The sequence below is a fragment of the Triturus cristatus genome, chromosome 9 (genome assembly GCF_964204655.1).
Source record: "Triturus cristatus chromosome 9, aTriCri1.1, whole genome shotgun sequence".
Taxonomy (NCBI): Eukaryota; Metazoa; Chordata; class Amphibia; order Caudata; family Salamandridae; genus Triturus; species Triturus cristatus.
This window is the reverse complement of record NC_140592.1, coordinates 343,962,463-343,983,399: the sequence shown is the minus strand read 5'-3', so window position 1 is coordinate 343,983,399 and position 20,937 is coordinate 343,962,463. Positions and strand designations below refer to the sequence as shown.

General features: G+C 47.9%; 1 protein-coding gene across 2 annotated transcripts in view; it reads right to left on the bottom strand.

Annotated features, from left to right (window-relative positions):
* Positions 1 to 20,937, bottom strand: part of RAD54L2 (RAD54 like 2) — a 682,650-nt gene that overhangs the window by 155,959 nt on the left and 505,754 nt on the right. For both annotated transcript variants that reach the window (XM_085625105.1, XM_085625106.1), the window contains exon 16: positions 2,002 to 2,207. In XM_085625105.1, the coding sequence (XP_085481231.1) occupies positions 2,002 to 2,207 (206 nt within the window). The remainder of the gene's footprint in view (positions 1 to 2,001; positions 2,208 to 20,937) is intronic.

The following is a 20,937-nucleotide window of genomic DNA, read 5'->3' as shown; positions in this document are numbered from 1 at the left end:
TCTGCTGCGCTCGCACCCACTCTGCTGCGCTCGCACCCTACTGCGCTCGCACCCTACTGCGCTCGCACTCTACTGCGCTCACACTCTACTGCGCTCACACTCTACTGCGCTCACACTCTACTGCGCTCACACTCTACTGCGCTCACACTCTACTGCGCTCACACTCTACTGCGCTCACACTCTACTGCGCTCACACTCTACTGCGCTCACACTCTACTGCGCTCACACTCTACTGCGCTCACACTCTACTGCGCTCACACTCTACTGCGCTCACACTCTACTGCGCTCACACTCTACTGCGCTCACACTCTACTGCGCTCACACTCTACTGCGCTCACACTCTACTGCGCTCACACTCTACTGCGCTCACACTCTACTGCGCTCACACTCTACTGCGCTCACACTCTACTGCGCTCACACTCTACTGCGCTCACACTCTACTGCGCTCACACTCTACTGCGCTCACACTCTACTGCGCTCACACTCTACTGCGCTCACACTCTACTGCGCTCACACTCTACTGCGCTCACACTCTACTGCGCTCACACTCTACTGCGCTCACACTCTACTGCGCTCACACTCTACTGCGCTCACACTCTACTGCGCTCACACTCTACTGCGCTCACACTCTACTGCGCTCACACTCTACTGCGCTCACACTCTACTGCGCTCACACTCTACTGCGCTCACACTCTACTGCGCTCACACTCTACTGCGCTCACACTCTACTGCGCTCACACTCTACTGCGCTCACACTCTACTGCGCTCACACTCTACTGCGCTCACACTCTACTGCGCTCACACTCTACTGCGCTCACACTCTACTGCGCTCACACTCTACTGCGCTCACACTCTACTGCGCTCACACTCTACTGCTCACACTCTACTGCTCACACTCTACTGCTCACACTCTACTCTCTCTACTGCTCACACTCTCTCTACTACTCACTCTCTACTCCTCACTCTCTACTACTCACTCTCTACTACTCTCTACTCCACTCCTCACTCTTCTACTCACTCTCTACTACTCACTAATACTCTCTATTACTCACTCTCTACTACTCACTCTACTACTACTCACGCTCAACTACTCTACTGCGCACTCTCTACTATGCCCTACTACTCACCCTCTACTACTCACCCTCTACTCACTTTCTACTACTTTCTACTCACTTTCTACTACTCGCTTTCTACTACTCACTCTCTACTACTCACTCTCTACTGCTCACTCTCTACTGCTCGCTACCTCTCTACGCGCACACATATGCACATATATATGCCTGCATATGCATTTATATATATGTATGTGTATATTTATATACATACATATATAAACATATATATACACATCTGCATATCTATATAAATAAAAATATAAATGCATGCATACGTATACATATATGCATACATATGCATGCTATGTACATGACAGTTTGAAAAACACTAATAAAAGCAAAGCTAAAAAGCCACCTAATTACAAACAGAATTGCTTTAACTTAAATGAGACCGAGACCTATTGCATTTTCAATGCTTGTTGTCAAATAGATGATGACTGGATTTGGCGATTTTCTGGTGAAATAAGATTGTTCTTGCATTCACAGTTCAGTGAACGTTTTTGTTTTCGTACTAAGTTATGTTGTGAAGTGCTGTCTGACAATATGCTTCATTTGGTGTTGGATGAAGCAGGTATTGGACTTGGTTTTTGTTGGTACAATGACAGGTGGGATAGTGGAGTAAGAAGATGCCCAGATGAAAAGAGGAGTGAGACACATTTGACTGGGAGAAGGTGTTCACTATAGAAGAGTAGGATTTTTTTAAAATTGTTATTGAACAACCAAAGTACAATAATATTTTATAAACAATGGCATATTAATGTACCAGTGCTCCTTTAGAACCGGTAAGAATCCAGCTTCATCTTTAAATGCACAGTGGCCTATGCCTTACTCTTGTTCATTCAAGCAGAGCACACATCTACCTAGCAATCAAACAAAAAAAACATACCTGACATGCCCTGCTTGGTGATCTGCCGGTCATAGATCTTCTTTTCCAGAGTATAATCAGACACAAGGCGGTAGATGTGGCAGGGCTTCTTCTGGCCATATCGGTAAACACGGCAGACTGCTTGTGCATCGTGACATGGATTCCAGGAGGCATCAAATACCACTACCCGATTTGCACCAATAAGATTCACTCCAAGGCAGCCAGCTCTTCAATGGAAGAAAAGGAAGAGATAGCTTAAGACATGATTGAAAAAGTGTTTAGAGCTGGAGAAAGGAGGCAAAGTGATTTTACATAACACAATGCTCAATTTCAGAGGCAAATATGTCATGCACTTTTTTCTTTACTCTTTTTCTAGGGCAAAATGTAGTTTAATTATTACATAATTTTATTGTCGTTGTTAATATAGCCATCAATTATTGCAGATTGGGCAGGGGAGCCGCTTTTTTGACATTCTGTAGCAGCATACGTTTACAGAATCACGGATACGCTTTCACAAAGAAGTGTAAAGAAAGATAAGTATGGACAAAAGATTAATACAAATGGAACAGAAGGCTATGATGAGAATGGCAGGGAGAGGAACACCATGACCAGCGATGTTCAGGGGAAGTTTGAAAGGATTAATAAGAGGTATTGGGAGAATAGGAGATACATTTACAGTCAGGTGGTGTGAGGAACAGTTTGAGATTAACCGGCAATTTATTTCGGATGAAGAAATTGTAGAATAAGGCTGGTCTTCTCAGTGCTGTGTTTGCCTTAGGAATTTCCTGTTTCATCAGGATTGGCCTGACCACAGTGCAGCTGCATCTCGTGTGTATGGGTTTTCAGCTAAGCAGTCCACTTGGCTGGGAAGGAGGACCTTGTAAACAATACAAAGAGAATTGACCCAGGAGGGGGAGCCAATGCCGCTCCTTTAGTGTCGAAGTAAACAAGACAGGAAGACAATGTGTAATCGAATGCATTTGGCAATAGTAGAGCAGTAGTAACCAATTGCATTTTATAAAGCCACACTCTGATTTGAGATTGGCAAGCGTCATAATTAATGAGAATGAACTCTGTTTTAGAAAGAATAAGTCTGAGACTAACAGCTATCATTCAGGACAGAGTAAGGTCTAAGAAGATGTCACGTGGCCGATAGGGACATTGTCGACATCGCTAAGTTAGCACGAGCCCAGCAGCCATGATGCTGCTTTTACACACGTTACTACATGGCTTTATTTTGCAAGTTTATGCCTTTCACATGAGAACAGTCTGCTTCGTTCATTCTCTGCTTAAGCCTGGAGTTTAGTCTGAACACTGTGAGAAAGGCACAGGGTCAGACTGATTTGCATATGGCCATGTCTGAACTGGGGTGGCAGAGTGGGCTAAAGAACGGTGATGGATCAAACCCAGATCTGTGGACTGGGTGTGAGTGTTTGATTGGTTCTGATGCTCTGTCCATCACCACCCCCTTTTGTACCGATAAACAATGGCCCTTGTTAATCTGTTCTGGTCAGTCCTAGCACCTAGACAAAATATGCTAACACAGCTGGTGCCGGAGACTCGTGCTTTGATATTATGGGAATGCATGTTTAGGTAACACACACTTTGAGAGGGACCTTTCCAGGGAGAAGAGCCAATGCTGTTCCCATGATGTAGATATACCATCTAGGAACTAAGGTATGGGGTCTGCTGACAAAGCCCAGAGATCTTCTATTATATAATAATACTTCTTCTTGCCAAGGGGAGGGTGGTTAGGCCTTATAGTCCTTTATCCACTGTCTTTATATGATGACATCTCCTGTTATGATATAATCAATCAATCAATCAATCAAGAAATTTGTATAGCGCGCTACTCACCCGGAGGGTCTCAAGGCGCTGGAAAGGGGGGGGGGGGGGGGGTCCCGCTACTGCTCGAACAGCCAGGTCTTGAGTTGCTTCCTGAAGGAGAGGTGGTCTTGGGTGAGTTTGAGGTGGATGGGGAGGGAATTCCAGGTCTTGGCTGCCAGGTAGGAGAAGGATCTTCCTCCCATGGTGGCTCTTCAGATGCGTGGAACGGCGGCGAGGGCGTGGTTGGTCGATCGTAGTTGGCGGGTGGGAGTGTAGAAGGTCAGGCGGTTGTTGAGGTACCTGGGGCCTAGGTCATGGAGGGCTTTGTGTGCGTGGGTGAGGAGGCGGAACGTGATTCTTTTGCTGATGGGGAGCCAGTGCAGGTCTCTCAGGTGTCCGGATATGTGGCTGTGGCAGTGGGTGTCCAGGATGAGTTGTGCGGAGGCGTTCTGGATGCGTTGGAGTCTTTTCTGCAGTTTGGCTGTGGTTCCGGTGTAGAGGGTGTTTCCGTAGTCTAGTCGGCTGGTGACAAGTGCCTGGGTGACCGTCTTCCTGGTTTCGGTGGGGATCCATCTGAAGATCTTTCGGAGCATGCGTAGGATGTTGTAGCATGAAGACGAGACGGCGTTGACTTGTCTGGTCATCGACAGGGAGGAGTCCAGGATGAAGCCCAGGTTGCGCGCGTGGTCCGTTGGTTTGGGTGCGCTGCCTAGGGCCGGGGGCCACCAGGAGTCGTCCCAGGCTGATGGTGTTGATCCAAGGATGAGGACTTCCGTCTTGTCTGAGTTCAGTTTCAGGCGGCTGTTCTTCATCCACTCGGCTACTTCTTTCATCCCTTCGTGAAGGTTAGTTCTGGCGGTGGCGGGGTCGTTGGTGAGGGAGAGGATCAGCTGGGTGTTGTCGGCGTAGGAGATGATGTTGAGGCTGTGTTGGCGTGCGATGGCTGCGAGGGGGCTCATGTACACGTTGAAGAGGGTGGGGCTGAGTGATGAACCTTGTGGTACGCCGCAGATGACTTCGGTGTCCTCCGATCTGAACGGGGGGAGGTGGACTCTCTGGGTTCTTCCGGTGAGGAACGAGATGATCCACTCCAGTGCCTTTTCTTGGATTCCGACGTTGCTGAGGCGTTGAACCAGGGTGCGGTGGCAGACAGTATCGAACGCTGCGGAGAGGTCCAGGAGGATGAGGGCCGCTGTTTCCCAGTTGTCGAGCAGGGTTCGGATGTCGTCCGTGGCTGCGATGAGGGCGGTCTCGGTGCTGTGATTGGCTCGGAAGCCGGACTGTGAGTGGTCGAGGGATCCGTTCGTCTCAAGGAAGGCAGCCAGCTGTCTGTTGACGGTCTTCTCGATGACTTTGGCAGGAAACGGGAGCAGCAAGATGGGGCGGTAGTTCTTGAGGTCGGTGGGGTCTGCCGATGGATTCTTCAGGAGGGCGCTGAGTTCGGCGTGCTTCCAGCTCTCCGGGAAGGTGGCGGTGTTGAAGGAGCAGTTGATGATGTCCCGGAGTTGGGGTGCGATGACGGAGTCGGCCTTGTTGAAGACGTGGTGAGGGCATGGGTCGGTTGGTGATCCGGAGTGGATGGTGTTCATCGTCCGGATGGTGTCTTCGGTGTTGACTGGGGTCCAGTTGCGGAGGGTGGTGGTGGGGGACGTTGGTTCTGTGGTTGGGTGCGTGGTCTGTTCGCCGAAGCTGTTGTGTATGTCTGCGATCTTGTTGTGGAAGAACGTGGCGAGTGAGTCTCAGAGGTCTTGTGATGGAGTGATGTCGTTGTTTCCGGCGCTGGGGTTGGAGAGCTCTTTGACGATGCTGAAGAGCTCCTTGCTGTTGTGTGCGTTGTTGTCTAATCGTTCCTTGAGTGCTGTCTTCTTGGTGGTGTGGATCAGCTGGTGGTGTTTGCGGGTGGCGTGCTTGAGGGCGGTAATGTTGTCTGTGGTCGGGTTCTTTCGCCAGGCTTTCTCGAGGGTGCGGCAGTTCTTCTTGGAGTTCTTGAGGTCGTCGTTGAACCACGGGGCTTTCTTGCTTCCGGGCCTGCTGTGATGGGTTTTCAGGGGTGCCAGGTCGTCGGCGCAGTTGGTGATCCATTGTGCGAGGTTGTGGGCTGTTTGGTTGGGGTCCGTTGATCTGGCGGGAGGGTTTTGGTTCAGTGACGCGGTGAGCTGGTCGGTGGTGATCTTGTTCCAGTTCCTGCGGGGAACCTGTTGCGGGAGGTGGTGAGTTGTGTTCTTTCTGAAACTGAAGTGGACGCAGCTGTGGTCTGTCCACTGAAGTCCGGTTGAGTGGCTGAAGGAGATGTGCTTGCTGGAAGTGAAGACTGGGTCAAGCGTGTGTCCGGCGTAGTGGGTGGGGGTGTTCACCAGTTGCTTGAGTCCGAGGATAGCGAGGATGTCCAGTAGGGTGGTGGTGGTGTTGTTGTTCTCCAGGTGGAAGTTGAGATCCCCTAGGAGGATGTAGTCGGCGGAGGGGAGGGCGTGTGAGCTGATGAAGTCTGCGATGTCTTCGCTGAATTGTGTGCGGGGTCCTGGGGGTCTGTAGATGAGGGTGCCTCTGAGTGTGGTCTTGGGGTCGGTGTGTATCTGGAAGTGAAGATGTTCGGCGGCTGTGAGGGTGTCTTCGGAGTTAGACGAGATGCGGATGGTGTTTTTGTGGACGATGGCGATGCCTCCTCCAGTCTGGTTGGCGCGGTCCCTCCGGATGATCTTGTAGCCGTCCGGGATGGCAATGGCGATGTCGGGTGATGAGGAGGCGTTCATCCAGGTCTCCGTGAGGAAGGCGACGTCCGGGGATGTGGTGTCGAGCAGGTTCCATAGTTCCACGGCGTGTCTGTGGACGGAGCGGGTGTTGAGCAGGATGCACTTCAGGTGGTAGCTGTAGGTGCTTGGCTTGGCGGGTGTGGGTGGGTTGCGGGTCCTTGCTGCAATGCTAACTGTATTGATTTTATGCATTTTGCTGCTGGTTGTGGCTCGAATACTGCGTTTTAGAGCACAATAGTTAAAATAAATATTTTAAACTATCTTCGTGTTTCAATAAGTTCTTATAGTGGACAGGTACGAGAGTGTGAGCGAAAAGGTGTGTCTTGTTACCATGTTCCTGAGAGATCCGGGAGTGTTGTGTTCTGAGGTGTCTAATCATTTGCTTCTTCTTGAGTGTGTAGGAGAGCGAGTGAGACACTATAGCTAGTCAGTCCAGGGTTCGTGGGCACTAAGGTGGTGGGAAAATTAGGCCATATACACAGAGGTCCCATTTTCATGCGCATAGTTTTGTGTATGTCCAGAAACCCAACAACATGGCGCTACCAACGTTTGGTCTGGTACTTATTCACGAGACCCCTGAGTAGTGCTTGTGCTTGTCCACAATACCCTCTCACCAGTTTACGGAGACATCCGTGGTGTGAGAGCTTAGCCTCCTATATTTGATGTCTACAGGTTTTTCAAGCTTGAATTTGAAAAGGTTCTTCTTTCTATATATACCCGCTTGTGCGCTACTGTTGTTTTGGTACTTTTCTTCTTAATGCGGTTGCTATAGCGGCGCCGAACCATGCAGCGGTCACGGCTTATTTTTCACAGCATGGAGTCCCTAATGGAGGGGCTGACTTAATTTTTAGGTCTCGCGCATAGCGTTGCAGTGCGTAGCACTGCTTGCGCAGCGAGAGACCTCTTGTACGGGGTTTTAAAATCGCCCTAGGAATCGCACACGCTCGTGCATATGCTTTTCCTTGGCTTCCGCTATTGGGCTTCGATTGCGTGTTTTTTTTCAAACAGAGCACGCAATAGGCCAAAGGCGGGCGCATTGCTCCGCCCATGGCCTATTGGTGTCTGTTACGCGCACCGCCGGCCATGTGGTTTCAATTATCGTGCCCAGACACGGGCGCGATAATGGAAATCAGATGGCTCACTGTGGCGTGCGTGCGCACCACTCGCGGGCGTGTTTAGCAGCCACCTCGAAGGTGCAGGCTGCAGACTCCTCTTCTGTTGTCATTCCGGCTTGTGTTACCTGGTGTTGTGTGCACGGCTTGGGTCGGCGATTGGCAGCGTGGTAAACATTCAGGGACCAGAAGGCAACCATAAATGTACGCCGAGATATATTGGAAAAGGTGTCTGTTATTGTGTGAGCCCCGGCTGTTTGTGCAGAGGTAGAGAGGTTTCTGCAAGCGAGCCGGCGTGTGCTGCTTTTCGTGGCTGTGGGCTATCTAGGTGCCGAGCGAACGTGAGCAGCGTCACCTAAAAAACATAAGATAGGTTCGTGTGTGTCCATGACAAAACATACCGAAGAACGAAGCGCCGCGGCCACCTTCTGATTGAGGAAAAGCTTATGGCGGGGAACAAAGCTCCGCAGAGTCCGGAGAGCTGCCGGCGTCGCACACGACTGGTCACACTCCTGGGTAGAAAAGGTTGTTTGCATGCACTCTCCTGTATGTCAAGGCTTCAGTGTAACCTCCGGTGGGTGCGCATGCATTATCCCGGTGTAAAACTGAACCCAAAAGGACCGCTGTGTGGTAGTGTTTAGCAACTCTCCACCTACCTCAGTGGGTGCTGAATGAGAGGCGGACCTAGCGTTTGTCGGGGCAGGTGTCCGCGGAAACCATGATAACGACCAATTATATTGTTTTACTTTCCAGGTCTGTCTGTGAAGCAAACATGCATCCAACCACCAGGATCAAAATCACGGAGCTGAATCCGCATCTAATGTGCGTGCTGTGCGGCGGGTACTTCATAGACGTCAGTGCCTTCATTCCTGTGAGTACCCAGCCCTCTGTCTTTAATGCAATAACAGTCGCTAACTGTGTACATCCGCGGGGGACCTTCCTCCCCCGCCTTTATTTACATAACGACCTTTACCCAGTGCCTACATTCCTGTGACACCGCGGGCATCCCACCTTTATTGTAATAAGGTCCATTATTGGTTGAGTACTCTCCGTCGATATCGCTAGCCTCGCCCACCTTTAATAAATAAAGCAACCATCACTGAGCTCCCACACCCCCTGTACGAGTTTATGGTGGTAAGCCATGCGCCCCTGCGACCCACACACACAACCAATGACTACCTATGTCGGTCAAGCTCCTCCTCTTTTATAAGTAGAACATAACCAACACCTGCTGCTTACACCTGAGTGTACTGCACGCCGACTGCAGGAGCTCATGGTTTTCCGACTATCTCCTAGGTAGTCTTGCATGTACAAACTGAGCCGAAATGGAATGTGTGGTGGAGCTCCACACACATTTCATAAAACCGGGACTCTGTTATAAAAACAGGACCGGACTCAGCAACAAGCATATGGTGTGTGTCTTCCTGTAATCTGCACTGTAAATGGTGGCATATACTTATTTTGGGAAAAGATTCCTGTTATGCACCACGCTGTTTTAATGTAATATTTCTTCAGCAACTCTTTCAAGGAGAGGCACTGAACTAGCTTGGGTGTTGTATTTATTTGAGCACAGAGTGACCAATTTACTATCCGGACTTCAAGTGTTTATGTTTTTTTCCTTTCAGTTTGTAAAACGTGCATCGTGTGGTATTTGGAGACCAGCAAGTATTGTCCAATATGCGATGTCCAGGTTCACAAAACCAGACCCCTGCTCAACATCAGGTAGGTTGTGTGCTGGCGCTCTTGTTTGGCACGAAGAGAGGACATTAAAACTGCCTTGGGTGGTACTAGAGAGCTCTGGCTCCCTGATGTTAGTAACCATTTGTATCCGGGGTCGGAGTAAGACAGAAAATAGGCCAAGGCACCAAAATATAAATGGTCCTATTAGTGTATTAGATGCCAAAAAGTGGCCCATGTTTGCAATTTAGGTGTTTTTAAGTTTGAGCTTGTTGCAGAAACATTTTTGCTAATATTCGGGAAATCAACGGAGACCTTAAAACAGCCCCACAGACAGTCAAAAAAAAGGCCCACACATTGGCCTGTCAGACCAGACCTTCGGGCCCTGCCTGAGTGCTCAATAGGCCTGTCCGGGTCGGAGTCAGGTTCTAACCCAGTTTTAGATCAAGCCTAGTGGCCGAATTACTGATCCTTGATTCTAGAGATCTGAGATGTAATCCCGGGTTTAAGCGTTTTGCCCACAATTACACAATGGGGGTACTCTCCCTGTAACAGTAAATGCGTGTATTGGAACAAATCTGTGAATATTTGATGCAAATTACATGCAAAATACTCTAATCGTATTGTCACCCAACCGATGCTGTGTCTAATTGTTCGGAGCTTCTTATCTACTTCATTTCGGCAGAAATGCTTCGGTGCAAGTAAGTAAAACAAGCATTTGCAATGCAATAGGTCTCGCATTATTAACAGAGACAGAGTGGGACAGAGTGAGAGACACGCTATGGAGCTCGAGCGGTCCTCATCTTGATATAGAGTAACTGATATCGTTCTACTATTGTGATTGTTGTGATTACTGGGTGCGGGGATTGGAAAGCCTTGCTCTGCATTTGGGGGAATCTGTTTGTGTGATTACCTCGCTGATACTATTGCTGTCTTTTAACTTGCTACACTTGCGGCCATTTTATATACATTCTGTCTTTTTAAAAAAAATTACTACAATAGTCCAATTGCAAAGGGCAGCAGACTTCCGCTTCTCAAACGCGGTATAGCGTTTTTGGGTTTGCAGCTGCTGCACAGCAGAGCTGATTGGGTGCTGGGCGGAAGGGGTTGGCCTTATCTGTGACGCTGGAGTAAACGCGCAGCCGACGCGCGCAGCGGGCGCACCGCGTGCGCGCCAAAGGCACGCCCAAGGCAAGCCCGTCTGCACCCGTCTGCACCCGTCCGGGGCCAGGGGCCACAACCCCTGGCTCTAGGAGGATATACTCCATCTCCGAACTACAAGCTAACCATAAACTCGATCACTAGGTCACAGCCAAACTGAGAACTGAGAACATCTTGAGGTTACATGGGACAGATAAACATACTGGACCATGGCTAGTACCTCAAAATAACATCGGCTCAGGACAGTCTCCGGGTCTAAAAATAGCAGTTTTGAATACCAGATCTTTACAAAAACGCCATCTGGAGATTTTCATGCTTCTCCAGGAGGGGGATATTGATATACTGGCACTAACGGAAACCTGGCTGGGAGAGGCCTCTGCCCCGGACATTATCGCCGCCCTTCCTGGTGACTTTGAGGTCCTGTGGCACAACAGGCAAGACAACAGGAGAGAGAGGGGGGGTCGATCTTTTATAAAACCAAGATTATAGCCACCCAGATCCTAGCAGAGAACATAGAAAACACGGATTTGCTCGGTATCAAATCTTCTTCAAATCCTCCTGCCTCTTCCTAATGGTGGTCTATCGCCCCCCAGGGGCAACTCCGGGGTTTAGTGACCATTTTACTGAGATTATGTCGGATCTCAGTACACGGTATCAAGGTCTCGTGGTGGTTGGAGATTTTAACCACCACTGGGAACTTACCCCTCGAGAACCACAGGCCAAACAGCTTGAAGTGGCCATGCTATGCATGGGACTTCATCAATTGGTGGATCGCCTAACCCACATCAAAGGTCATACCCTAGACCTGGTTTGGTCCTCTGACCCGCGGGATAGGCTTACAGATATCCGGCCGTGTGCTTGGTCGGACCATTCATTGATCCCGTGCTGGTTGCCTATTGATAGTCCGCTACCACAGCTTCCTCTCAAATGCAGGAAGGTGCGGAGCTGGAAAAAAATTCAAGTAGAGAACTTGGTGGATGCTCTTCATAGGCTACCCTCCTTCAAGTTGGGGGAAGGTAATATTGATCTAGAAAGCGAATCTCTTACTAATACCTTACAGGCTGCTATGGACCAGATAGCTCCCGAACGCAAAGAAAGAATTAGATACAAAGCTAAGGTGGCTCCCTGGAATAATGAACAGCTGAGGGAAAGGAAGCAAAGCCCCCGGCAAGCGGAAAGAAGGTGGCGGAAAACTTATGATTCCACCGAGTTGGTAAAGTTTAAAGCTCTACTCATACTTTACAAAAAGGCTATCACATCAAGGAAAGCAGAGTATTATGCAGAGCGAATTAAGGAAGCGTCAAATATTCAAAAGGAGACTTTTACGATTTTAAAAGAACTTTGCAAAAAGTCGGATGCCAACTTTGAAGCAGCTCCTACTGACTGTAATGTCCTGCAGGCATTCTTCCTTCAGAAGGTAGCGAACATTCTCCTAGAAATCAAAAACACACATCTGACCTTAAGTGCCTTGGAACTGTCCACACCTCTACCTCCTGTAGGGATCCTTCTCACCAGTTTCCCTCAGCTATACTTTTTATTTTTTTATTAGCATTTAAAAAAGGTATACAAATAGGTCCTCACACTACTGGCCAACGGCACCAAGTCAGGCTCCCCCGGCGATCCATGCCCGCCACAGATCTTCAGAATGGCTCAACCAAACCTGGAAAGCAAGATTCTCACTCTTCTGAATAATTCCTTGGCGACCGGCCGGGTCCCTGCTAATCTGAAAGAGGCCAGAGTTGCTCCTCTTTTGTAAAAACCAGGGGCAGATAGGACCGTATTAAAAAACTACAGACCGATTTCTCAGCTGCCCTTCCTGTCTAAGATCACAGAGAAGCACGTTTTGAAGACCATCTCCGCATTTTTGGAAAAACATGAGCTTCTCCATGCCCGCCAGGCAGGCTTCAGAGCCAATCATAGTACGGAGCTGGTCATGCTTTCAGTCTTGGATGATCTCAGACTGATGGCTGACAAGAAAGAGTCAAGCGCCCTGATACTGTTAGATCTGTCAGCGGCGTTTGACACGGTCTGTCACCAAAAACTACTTACCTGGCTAGCGGACTTGGACATTCAAGGGCAGGTCCATAAATGGTTAGAATCCTTCCTTTATGGAAGAACTCAGAGGATCCAATTAGCGGATCAGGTATCGGAAAAGGGTAACATTCTATGCGGGGTCCCTCAAGGCTCCGCACTATCTCCCCTTCTCTTTAATATATACCTACAGCCTCTGGTGACCATACTAGCAAAAATGGACTGCCGGGTCTACAACTATGCAGATGATACTCAACTCATCCTAAGGATCGACAATTCAGCCCACACCCAACAGTCAGCTTGGAGCATACTCAGATTCACAGTCAACTGGATGACAGCAAACTCTTTAAAAATCAATCCAGATAAGACGGAAGTCCTTGCTATCTCCACCAAAAATAACTCTGGAGCGATCAGTTCTGGCCCCAGGAGCTAGGAGCCACCCCCATACCAGCACCGGTGGTGAAAAGTCTGGGTATGAAGATCGACTCGGAGCTTTTAATGACTAATCAAGTCAACTCAGTGGTGGGGACTTGTATAGGGCTTTTGAGACAGCCGAGAAAACTGGTCCCTCTACTTTCGATCTCAACTATGAAAGCGATAGTGGCAGCTACCATTGTCTCAAGACTTGATTATGGTAATGTGCTTTACGTGGGGCTTCCCCAGAAAATTACTAATAAACTGCAGATAGTATTGAATGATTCAGCTAGGCTCATTCTTAGACTGCCTAGAAGAACGCATGCCTCTCCCCTGCTGAAAGAATTGCATTGGCTGCCCATTAAGCAGAGAGCGAAGTTTAAGGGGTTGTGTATTACTCACAAAGCTCTTTATGGACATGCCCCATGGTACATAAAAGAACGCCTTCTCAAATACGTGCCAGGGCACGTGCTGCGCTCAGCAAAAGCAAGTCGGCTGACCTGCCCACGCTTTAACACCACAGCCAAAGGGGGGAGAGCTTTTTCGACCCTTCTCTGGAATCAGTTGCCTATAAACCTTCGTAAAGAACCCAGACTCTTACCTTCCGAAAAAAACTAAAAACCCTTCTTTTCATAGAAGCGTTCGATGTAGTCCCGAGGCCCTCTACCATCTAAATATCTGGTCTGCCTCTCTGTTCATGTTTCTCTCTCTTCCAAAGAGCTAAGAGACCTGTCTGTGTGTATGCGCTATACTAAGAGTAAATTAACATAACATTAAAGTTTGAGCTATTGGTGTTGCATTATTTAGTAATGCCAATAGCTCAAACTTCAATAATGCGAGACCTATTGCATTGCAAATGCTTGTTGTAGAAGTGGATGCAGCATAACGAGGTTTTCCATTCTTGGGTTACCTTTCCGGCAGTGGGTGGGAATGGCAATTTGTTTCACGAATATACTGCATCCACGGTTCCGCAGGAATATCGCCCATATTGCATACTTGAAGTTCCGTTGACGGCTTGGCAGCCCAACATATGGTTTATTGGCACACTACCTCACCCTGTTTCTGTGGTCCGTTTCGGCCCCTTATTGTCAATGGGGCTACGTGGCCAGTTTTGGCTGGGTTTACACCACATCCAATTTACCTACATGTTCTATCGTAGATCTGAGACAATTGCATATCTCTTTGATACATATACATAGAGCTGTAATACAGTTTATGTCATGCAATATTCAGGTGGCTCCGCCTGGAGCTGCTGCACACCCACCAGGACATGGTCTGGTTATTTGTCCCATCATGATTAATTCAGTGATGGGTAGACGTCCCCGAACAGGGATGACTTCCCTTACAGGCTTGCAGAAAAATTTGAAGCTGTCTTTTCACATACTACGCCTGTGGAGAAACACAGGATCCTTACCATGAGTTTACCTAAAGGACTTATTCCTAATCTAGCCGATTGCACCACCTGGGGAAAGTGTTTGCGGCAGTGTATTCACTGTGCTTTGGCACCCCCTTCACGACCGTTCTTCTGTCCGTACTTAAAAGGGTTCAAGACAAACACGGGGCTTAGGCTGCCCTGGAGTTGGGGATGAGATTGGTAGAGGTGTTCCCTATTGTTTCCAATATGATCCTTGTTAATGTAAAGGGGGAAGCAGTTAGCTTACAGGTGAGTCAGCGCCTAGCGGCGGTAGCGGATGTAGTTAAGCCACGTGAATTGCTGAAGATTATTGCTAAAGTATACAAGTCCTTAGGGGGCAATATTCTGGGTATTAAGCCTTTCACACAAACGTAACAAAAGACCCAACCGGAAAAGGAAGGCCGTCCTGTCTTTCCTAAAGACGTGGAATAGAAATCAGCGGCAGCAACAGCATAAGTAAGTGTCACGTATTGGTTCACAGACACCTGAAGCTTCTGAACGTAGATATGATTTGCGTGACCGCTCTAAAATTAAGACACCGGAGAGGTTTCAAGTTCCTGATCCGCATTCTCCTTGTTCTTTACAGGACTCATCGAATTCACAGTTGGGTGGTGGCGAGCGCCAGGATCGCAGACAAGGCGAGACCACTCAGCAGAGACATGATCCGCAAGGCCAGTTTGATCTTAAAGCCAAACTGGAGGGACTAACTCCTTTTCGAGCCCCGTTTCAGAAAAAGAAGGTTGCAGCTTTAACAGCGAAGTATGCCACAGACGTTGAGAACCATGCTTCTCGATTGGAGATGGGCGGCGACACTCCTCGACAGTGCAGCGGAAGTTACCATAGTGCGGGAGGCACTCCATCCTAGTCTGGAGGTGAGAGCAACTAATACTTTCATTACAGTGGAAACAGCAGACACACGAGTTGCACCCCCTGATAGGCTTTATGAGATAGACCTCCAAATTGAGGGTGATATTAAACGTACCATTAAGGGAGTCTGAGACAACCTTACCTCCTCTTGTGACATTTTGCTGGCGGAGACCGATTGGCCTCCTCCATTCGTATGGTCTTCTTCCCGTGGTGAAGACGTGATACTCCCGAGTTTTTCCCGTTAAGTCCCTGAAGAGAGTAAACTTGCATACGCAGTGGAATGGGCATTGCCGTTCGCGACGGCTGTGTATCGTAATCAGGTAGGCTGGGATAATGATTCGCCGGCACATGAAATACCTTTACGGTCTATGCCAATATCCGATCAGGTGTGAAGCAATGGCTTCCATAAGTGAAATTTTGACCCAAATGGAATATCAGGGGTTCATTGAACCCTGTATTTCATCCATGAATAATCCTCTTTTTCCCCGATATCTAAACCGGATGGTTCATATCGTATAGTTTTGGATTACAGACATTTAAACAGTCATGTTTTTACATTTGCAGTACAAAACACACACAGCTCTGTCTTAGTTAATAATATAGTGCGTAAGAAATACAAAACAACACTGGATGGTTTCAATGGTTTTTACAGTCACAATTTGGCTTCTGGTAGCCGTGGCTTGACCACATTTGCTGAGGTCAGCAATCAGAAACGCTTTACGCGTTTGCCTATGGGCTATAAGAACAGTCCCGGGGCTTTTGCTGCACGTGTTGGGTCTCTGTTACATGACATGGACCCTGATGCATTCTCGTACAATCAACTATGCATTGTACATTGTTTTGTAAATATTATGTTTTACCGAGGAAAACGTTTTTTATTTCAATTTTAAGAAGATGGGGCCTAAGAGAGTGTACAACAGCCTTCCTAAGGCTACAACTCCTAGAAAATGAACAAATTATTATGGCCATTTCTGCCTTTTTAAGAACTGTGATTAGATTCAGGAATACAATGTAAAGTCCATTTTTAGAGCAATGTTATATTCATGGAGCAAAATGTGTGTAGTCCTTACTATTTTACTGTGCTTTTATGATTTTATTGTATCAAAAATCGAATTTAGCGTATTTCTATTCTATTCAGTCTTTGCAGTCAGATCTGCTTGCGACCAACTTTTTATTAACACCTGATAATTCTATTAACTTGGTCATACGAATTGTGCCAGGGGCTGTAGGCTTCACATATTTGACATTTAATGAAAGTGACAGTGCCAATAGCTTAGAAACCGCATTTGTACACATCGGCGAAAATGCGTTTTTTTCAACAGTTGAGAAAATGTTGACTGTGGTCCAGATTGCGATTCTGAAGAAACGCTCTCTAGCGCAGGGGAAACGCATTCTTATGGTTTCTCCTGCCCCTACTTTAGAAGCAGTGACTAGTGCGAGTCTACCGAATTCTAGAGCTTTGCTCCCGTTGGATGTTCTTTGACATCAGCTGAGGTTTATTTTTGATCCCTCGCTGCAGACGCACGAGTTTTTACAATATGAACATGTTCATCCTCATCCATTGTCATTGCTTCTTTTGGATCAGTCCGAATGTATCATCTATACCGACGGATCGGCTCAATCAGCCCACGGGTCAACGCATTCTTATTCAGATGCTTGTGCGGATATAGCTGGCTCAATAGTCGATAGTGAAATTAAGTCTTCTATAGTCCATACGCAGGCACTTGGAGTCTGTACAGCTCAATTGGCGGAGCTGGGGGCTTTGATTTTGGCTCTAGAAGTCGCGGATCCCGATGTGAACACTCTTGTTGTGTGCGATTCCTAATACTGTGTGCAGGTTTTCAATGACAATTTGTTATTTTGGTCTCAAAATGATTATCGAGACTCTAAAGGTAGCGCAATAAAGCATAAAATGCTTTGGGTCAGAGTGGTGGAACTTAAAGAACGTTTGTCGCTCATACAGGTGGTTCATACGCTTGGCCATCAGTGTATGGCAGCACATGCTATTGGTAATTCTATGGCTGATGAGGCAGCCAAATCTGCAGTAGCCACTTGTTCAGTAGCAGCAGTTACTAGCTCCATGACTAAGATTGATAATTATATTCTTGCGACGATAGCTGCTACTAAGGGTGGGACAGCATTCCCACAAAGATTCCCTTCGAAGTATTCTGATCATTTATCACCTGAGCAAGTCCCTTTTGCTAAGATACCATCCGTTGGGGATCGACTGATTCCCAACAAGGACAGCAGACTTCCTCTGATCATAGCCGCACATGGAGGCATGGCTTCTGCACATGCCAGAGTTTCTGCAACAGTTTTTATTTTGCAGCAACGTTATTGGTGGCGTGGTTTATACAAACAAATGCGTAATTATGTACTGTCATGTGACATTTGTCAACAGATTCAACCATCTACGGTTGCACGTCCACCACATACAAAGCTATACATTTTTAATCAACCGTTTCATTGTATTTATCTTGATCACTGCGGTCCTTTGACTTCCGATACTACATATAAACATATTTTGGTTGCAGTCGATTAGTGCACTAGATTCCTTTGGGTTTGGCCACAATGCAGTGCTGACGCTCTAAATGTCATTAGAGATTTGTGAGTCTTTGTCGGGACTTTTGCCTGTGGCACCTACCATTCTGACCAAGGCCCAGCGTTTTTCTCAGAGGCGTACAAGGACGCAATGAGGTCTCTGGGGGTGCTGGTGAAGTTTTCGTCTCCATACAGGCCTGATGGAAATTGTATAGTTGAGTGAATGAACCATGACAAAGCAATCTTGGACAGCTAGAGTCTTGGGTACTGGCAGGGGTTGTCTGACTCATTTGTATGGGGTTCAAAGTGCACTAAATAATCTGGATGGGCAGACCCCATACGAATTGCTCTTTAGCATCAAAATGTTTGTGCCAAACCTTGATGGTCTAGACGTGTATAACCATTCTACTATGTTGCAGGAACTACAAAACACCCATGACACACTTGCTAAAGATCATTCACCCTCGTCCACCAAAGCGGCGATGCAGATTCCTGTTGCTGGCTGGCTTCCTAAAGTTGATGATCTGGTACGAGAGAAGTTGGAGAACAAAAAAGAATTTGGTCACTCTTATCGTGCACCTGTCCTGGTCCTTGGATTGAAGGGTACCCGTATAGTGATTTTGCCTCCTTTGCCTTATCACAAGTGTAGGAAGCTGGGTCTGTATATACTATACCAAAGTGAGGTATAGTGTGCACAGAGTCCAGTGGAACCCCAAAGGTAGGCAGAGGTAAAGTTATATAGCACCTCCCTCTCGATTTGTGGTAGTGTGGTCGAGCAGTAAGGCAGTATCAGAGGACAGTGTTCAGCATTTGTTGTACTCACTCAGTCAGCAAATGAATTCACTCACTCAAAGACTGAACTTCAGACCAATTGTTTTTGTCTAAAAAATATTCTTTTAGTTATTTTGTTTTCTAGAACCAAGCAAGCCTGGCACAGGTAAGCAATAAATACTTTACAGTAGTAATGCAGTTTGTAAACAGTTTGAATTGTAATTGTATATGCACTTTGTTTTGACTTACAGTATGGTTGCAGAGAAATGCAATACTTTGTAAATACAGTACATAGACTTGAATGGGCTTTTCAGTAAAATACCAGGTAAGTTACTTTTTAGATTACTTTTCTTACTCAGAGTGGTATACCTGGATACTACTCAGACATTTCCTGTAAACAGGTAAGTGAAATCGTTTTTGTTTAATAGTACAATTTTAAAGAATTTCTTTAGGTTTTCAAACTCCACACTTAGAAACTTTTCCAAGAAAAACAGCCAATGTTATCCTATGGAGAAAAATATGGTTATCTGTTTATAGTAAGTATTTGTTACTGGAAGTTGAGGTTCTGGAGGTAGACTCAGGGGTCCCCCAGGGTCAAGGACGCACTCTAGCTACACCCTCAGCGGCAGTAGGGCTGCAGAGTGCTGAGGCCCAATATTAGCCACACAAAGTGCACCCACAGAGGCGCAAAGACGGCTGTTTTGGCGTCGGTGCCCTGTTGTTTTGGCGTCGGGTGCCCTGTTTTGGTAAGTTGGAGGGCTCGGGTACATAGATGCACCTCCGGTTCTTTTCTCCAGGGTGCAGACCGGCTGGATGCAGGGTTGTCTTTTGAGATCAGATTTCACCTTACCAGGCCACTCGCAGTTGGGGGGGGGGGGGGGGAGTTCTCCGTGCAGAGGCTGCAGGTGACGTCGGGGAGTCTTGGAGGCGTCAACCCATGGTGGACTTGGACGTTGGGGGACCTCGCTCGGAGCGGTGGGCCACTCAAACTCGGACCGTAGCAGACTGGTGCAGTGGTGTTCCAGGCGTCAGGTTTCTTTTTCCACAGCAGGCTTGTAGTCTTTCTTTGGTGTTTCTTCTGAACAGAGCTACTGTTCACAGGAGATCCGGTCTTTGTTGAGGGCAGTCAGTCCTCCCAGGGGTTCTGGAGGTCGTTGGCTGCAGTACAAGACGGTTTTTGGCATAGGATCTCTGGATACTGCAGACGGGCCAGTAGGGCTGGGGCCAAGTCAGTTATCTACAGTCTCCTCTGCTGGGCGTCTTCTTTTGTCCTTTTTCTTCTTCGGTTGGGGGAATCTGAGTTCCCGATTCAGGGCTGCCCCCTAAATACTGTATTTAGGAGGCGTTTTAGGGGTCCCGAGGTCAGTAGCCAATGGGCTACTGACCTTAGGGAGACTACACCCTTGGTGTGCTCACCCCACGTGGGGCAGTGTGCACAATCCCTAATCCTGATTGGGGAGTGCCTGCCATCTGCAAGATGGTGGGCACTGAAGAGTGGGCTTCACCTCACATTCCCCACCTGAGGGATGGGGTTGGCAGAGGTGGGCTCACCTTCTGGGCTGGCAAATTTTTCCTGCCTGTCTTCCCGCCGAAAAGGAGGGGAGACAGGAAGGGGGCCTTCTCCTGATAGCAGGAGAGGCTGGGGGTTGCATTACAAAGGCTGACAGGCCTTTGAAGCTTCCCTGCCACAGATGGCTCTTCCTGGCCTGGGGGAGGTGTGAACACCTCCGCCCAGGAAAGACTTTGTTTCTGGGCTAAGGGAGCGAAGGCTCCCACCCTAGGGGTCCAGAAATATGTCTTGTGGTGGCAGGCAGGTGTGTAGCAGTCATGGAACCCACCAGAGGCTGGTCGTTTTTCAGGGGGGCATCTCCAAGATGCCCTCTCTGTGCATTTTTCATTAAATCCCTCACTGGCATCAGTGTGGGTTTAATGTTCTGAGAAGTTTGATACCAAACTTCTCAGTTTTCAGTGTAGCCATTATGGTGCTGTGGAGTTCATAATGAGAAGCTCCCAGCACCATATACTCCTAATGTCAGCACTGCACTTACACCCTCTAAGAATGGACTTAGACACTGTAGGGGTACAGGGCTCATGCACCTGTACCCTCACCACTGGTGTAGGACACCCTGCTAGAGGGGTAACTGATCTATGCCAGGACAGTGGGTTATAGGCATGGCAAACAGGGATGTGTGCCATGTCGACTCTTCACTTTGTTCTGCACCAAAACATGCATCCTGCAAGGGGGGGGGGGGGGGGGGGGGTGTGTGTGTGTCTCTGTGTGTGTCTGTGTGTGTCTGTGTCTGTGTCTGTGTCTGTGTCTGTGTCTGTGTCTGTGTCTGTGTCTGTGTCTGTGTGTGTGTGTGTGTGTGTGTGTGTGTGTGTGTGTGTGTGT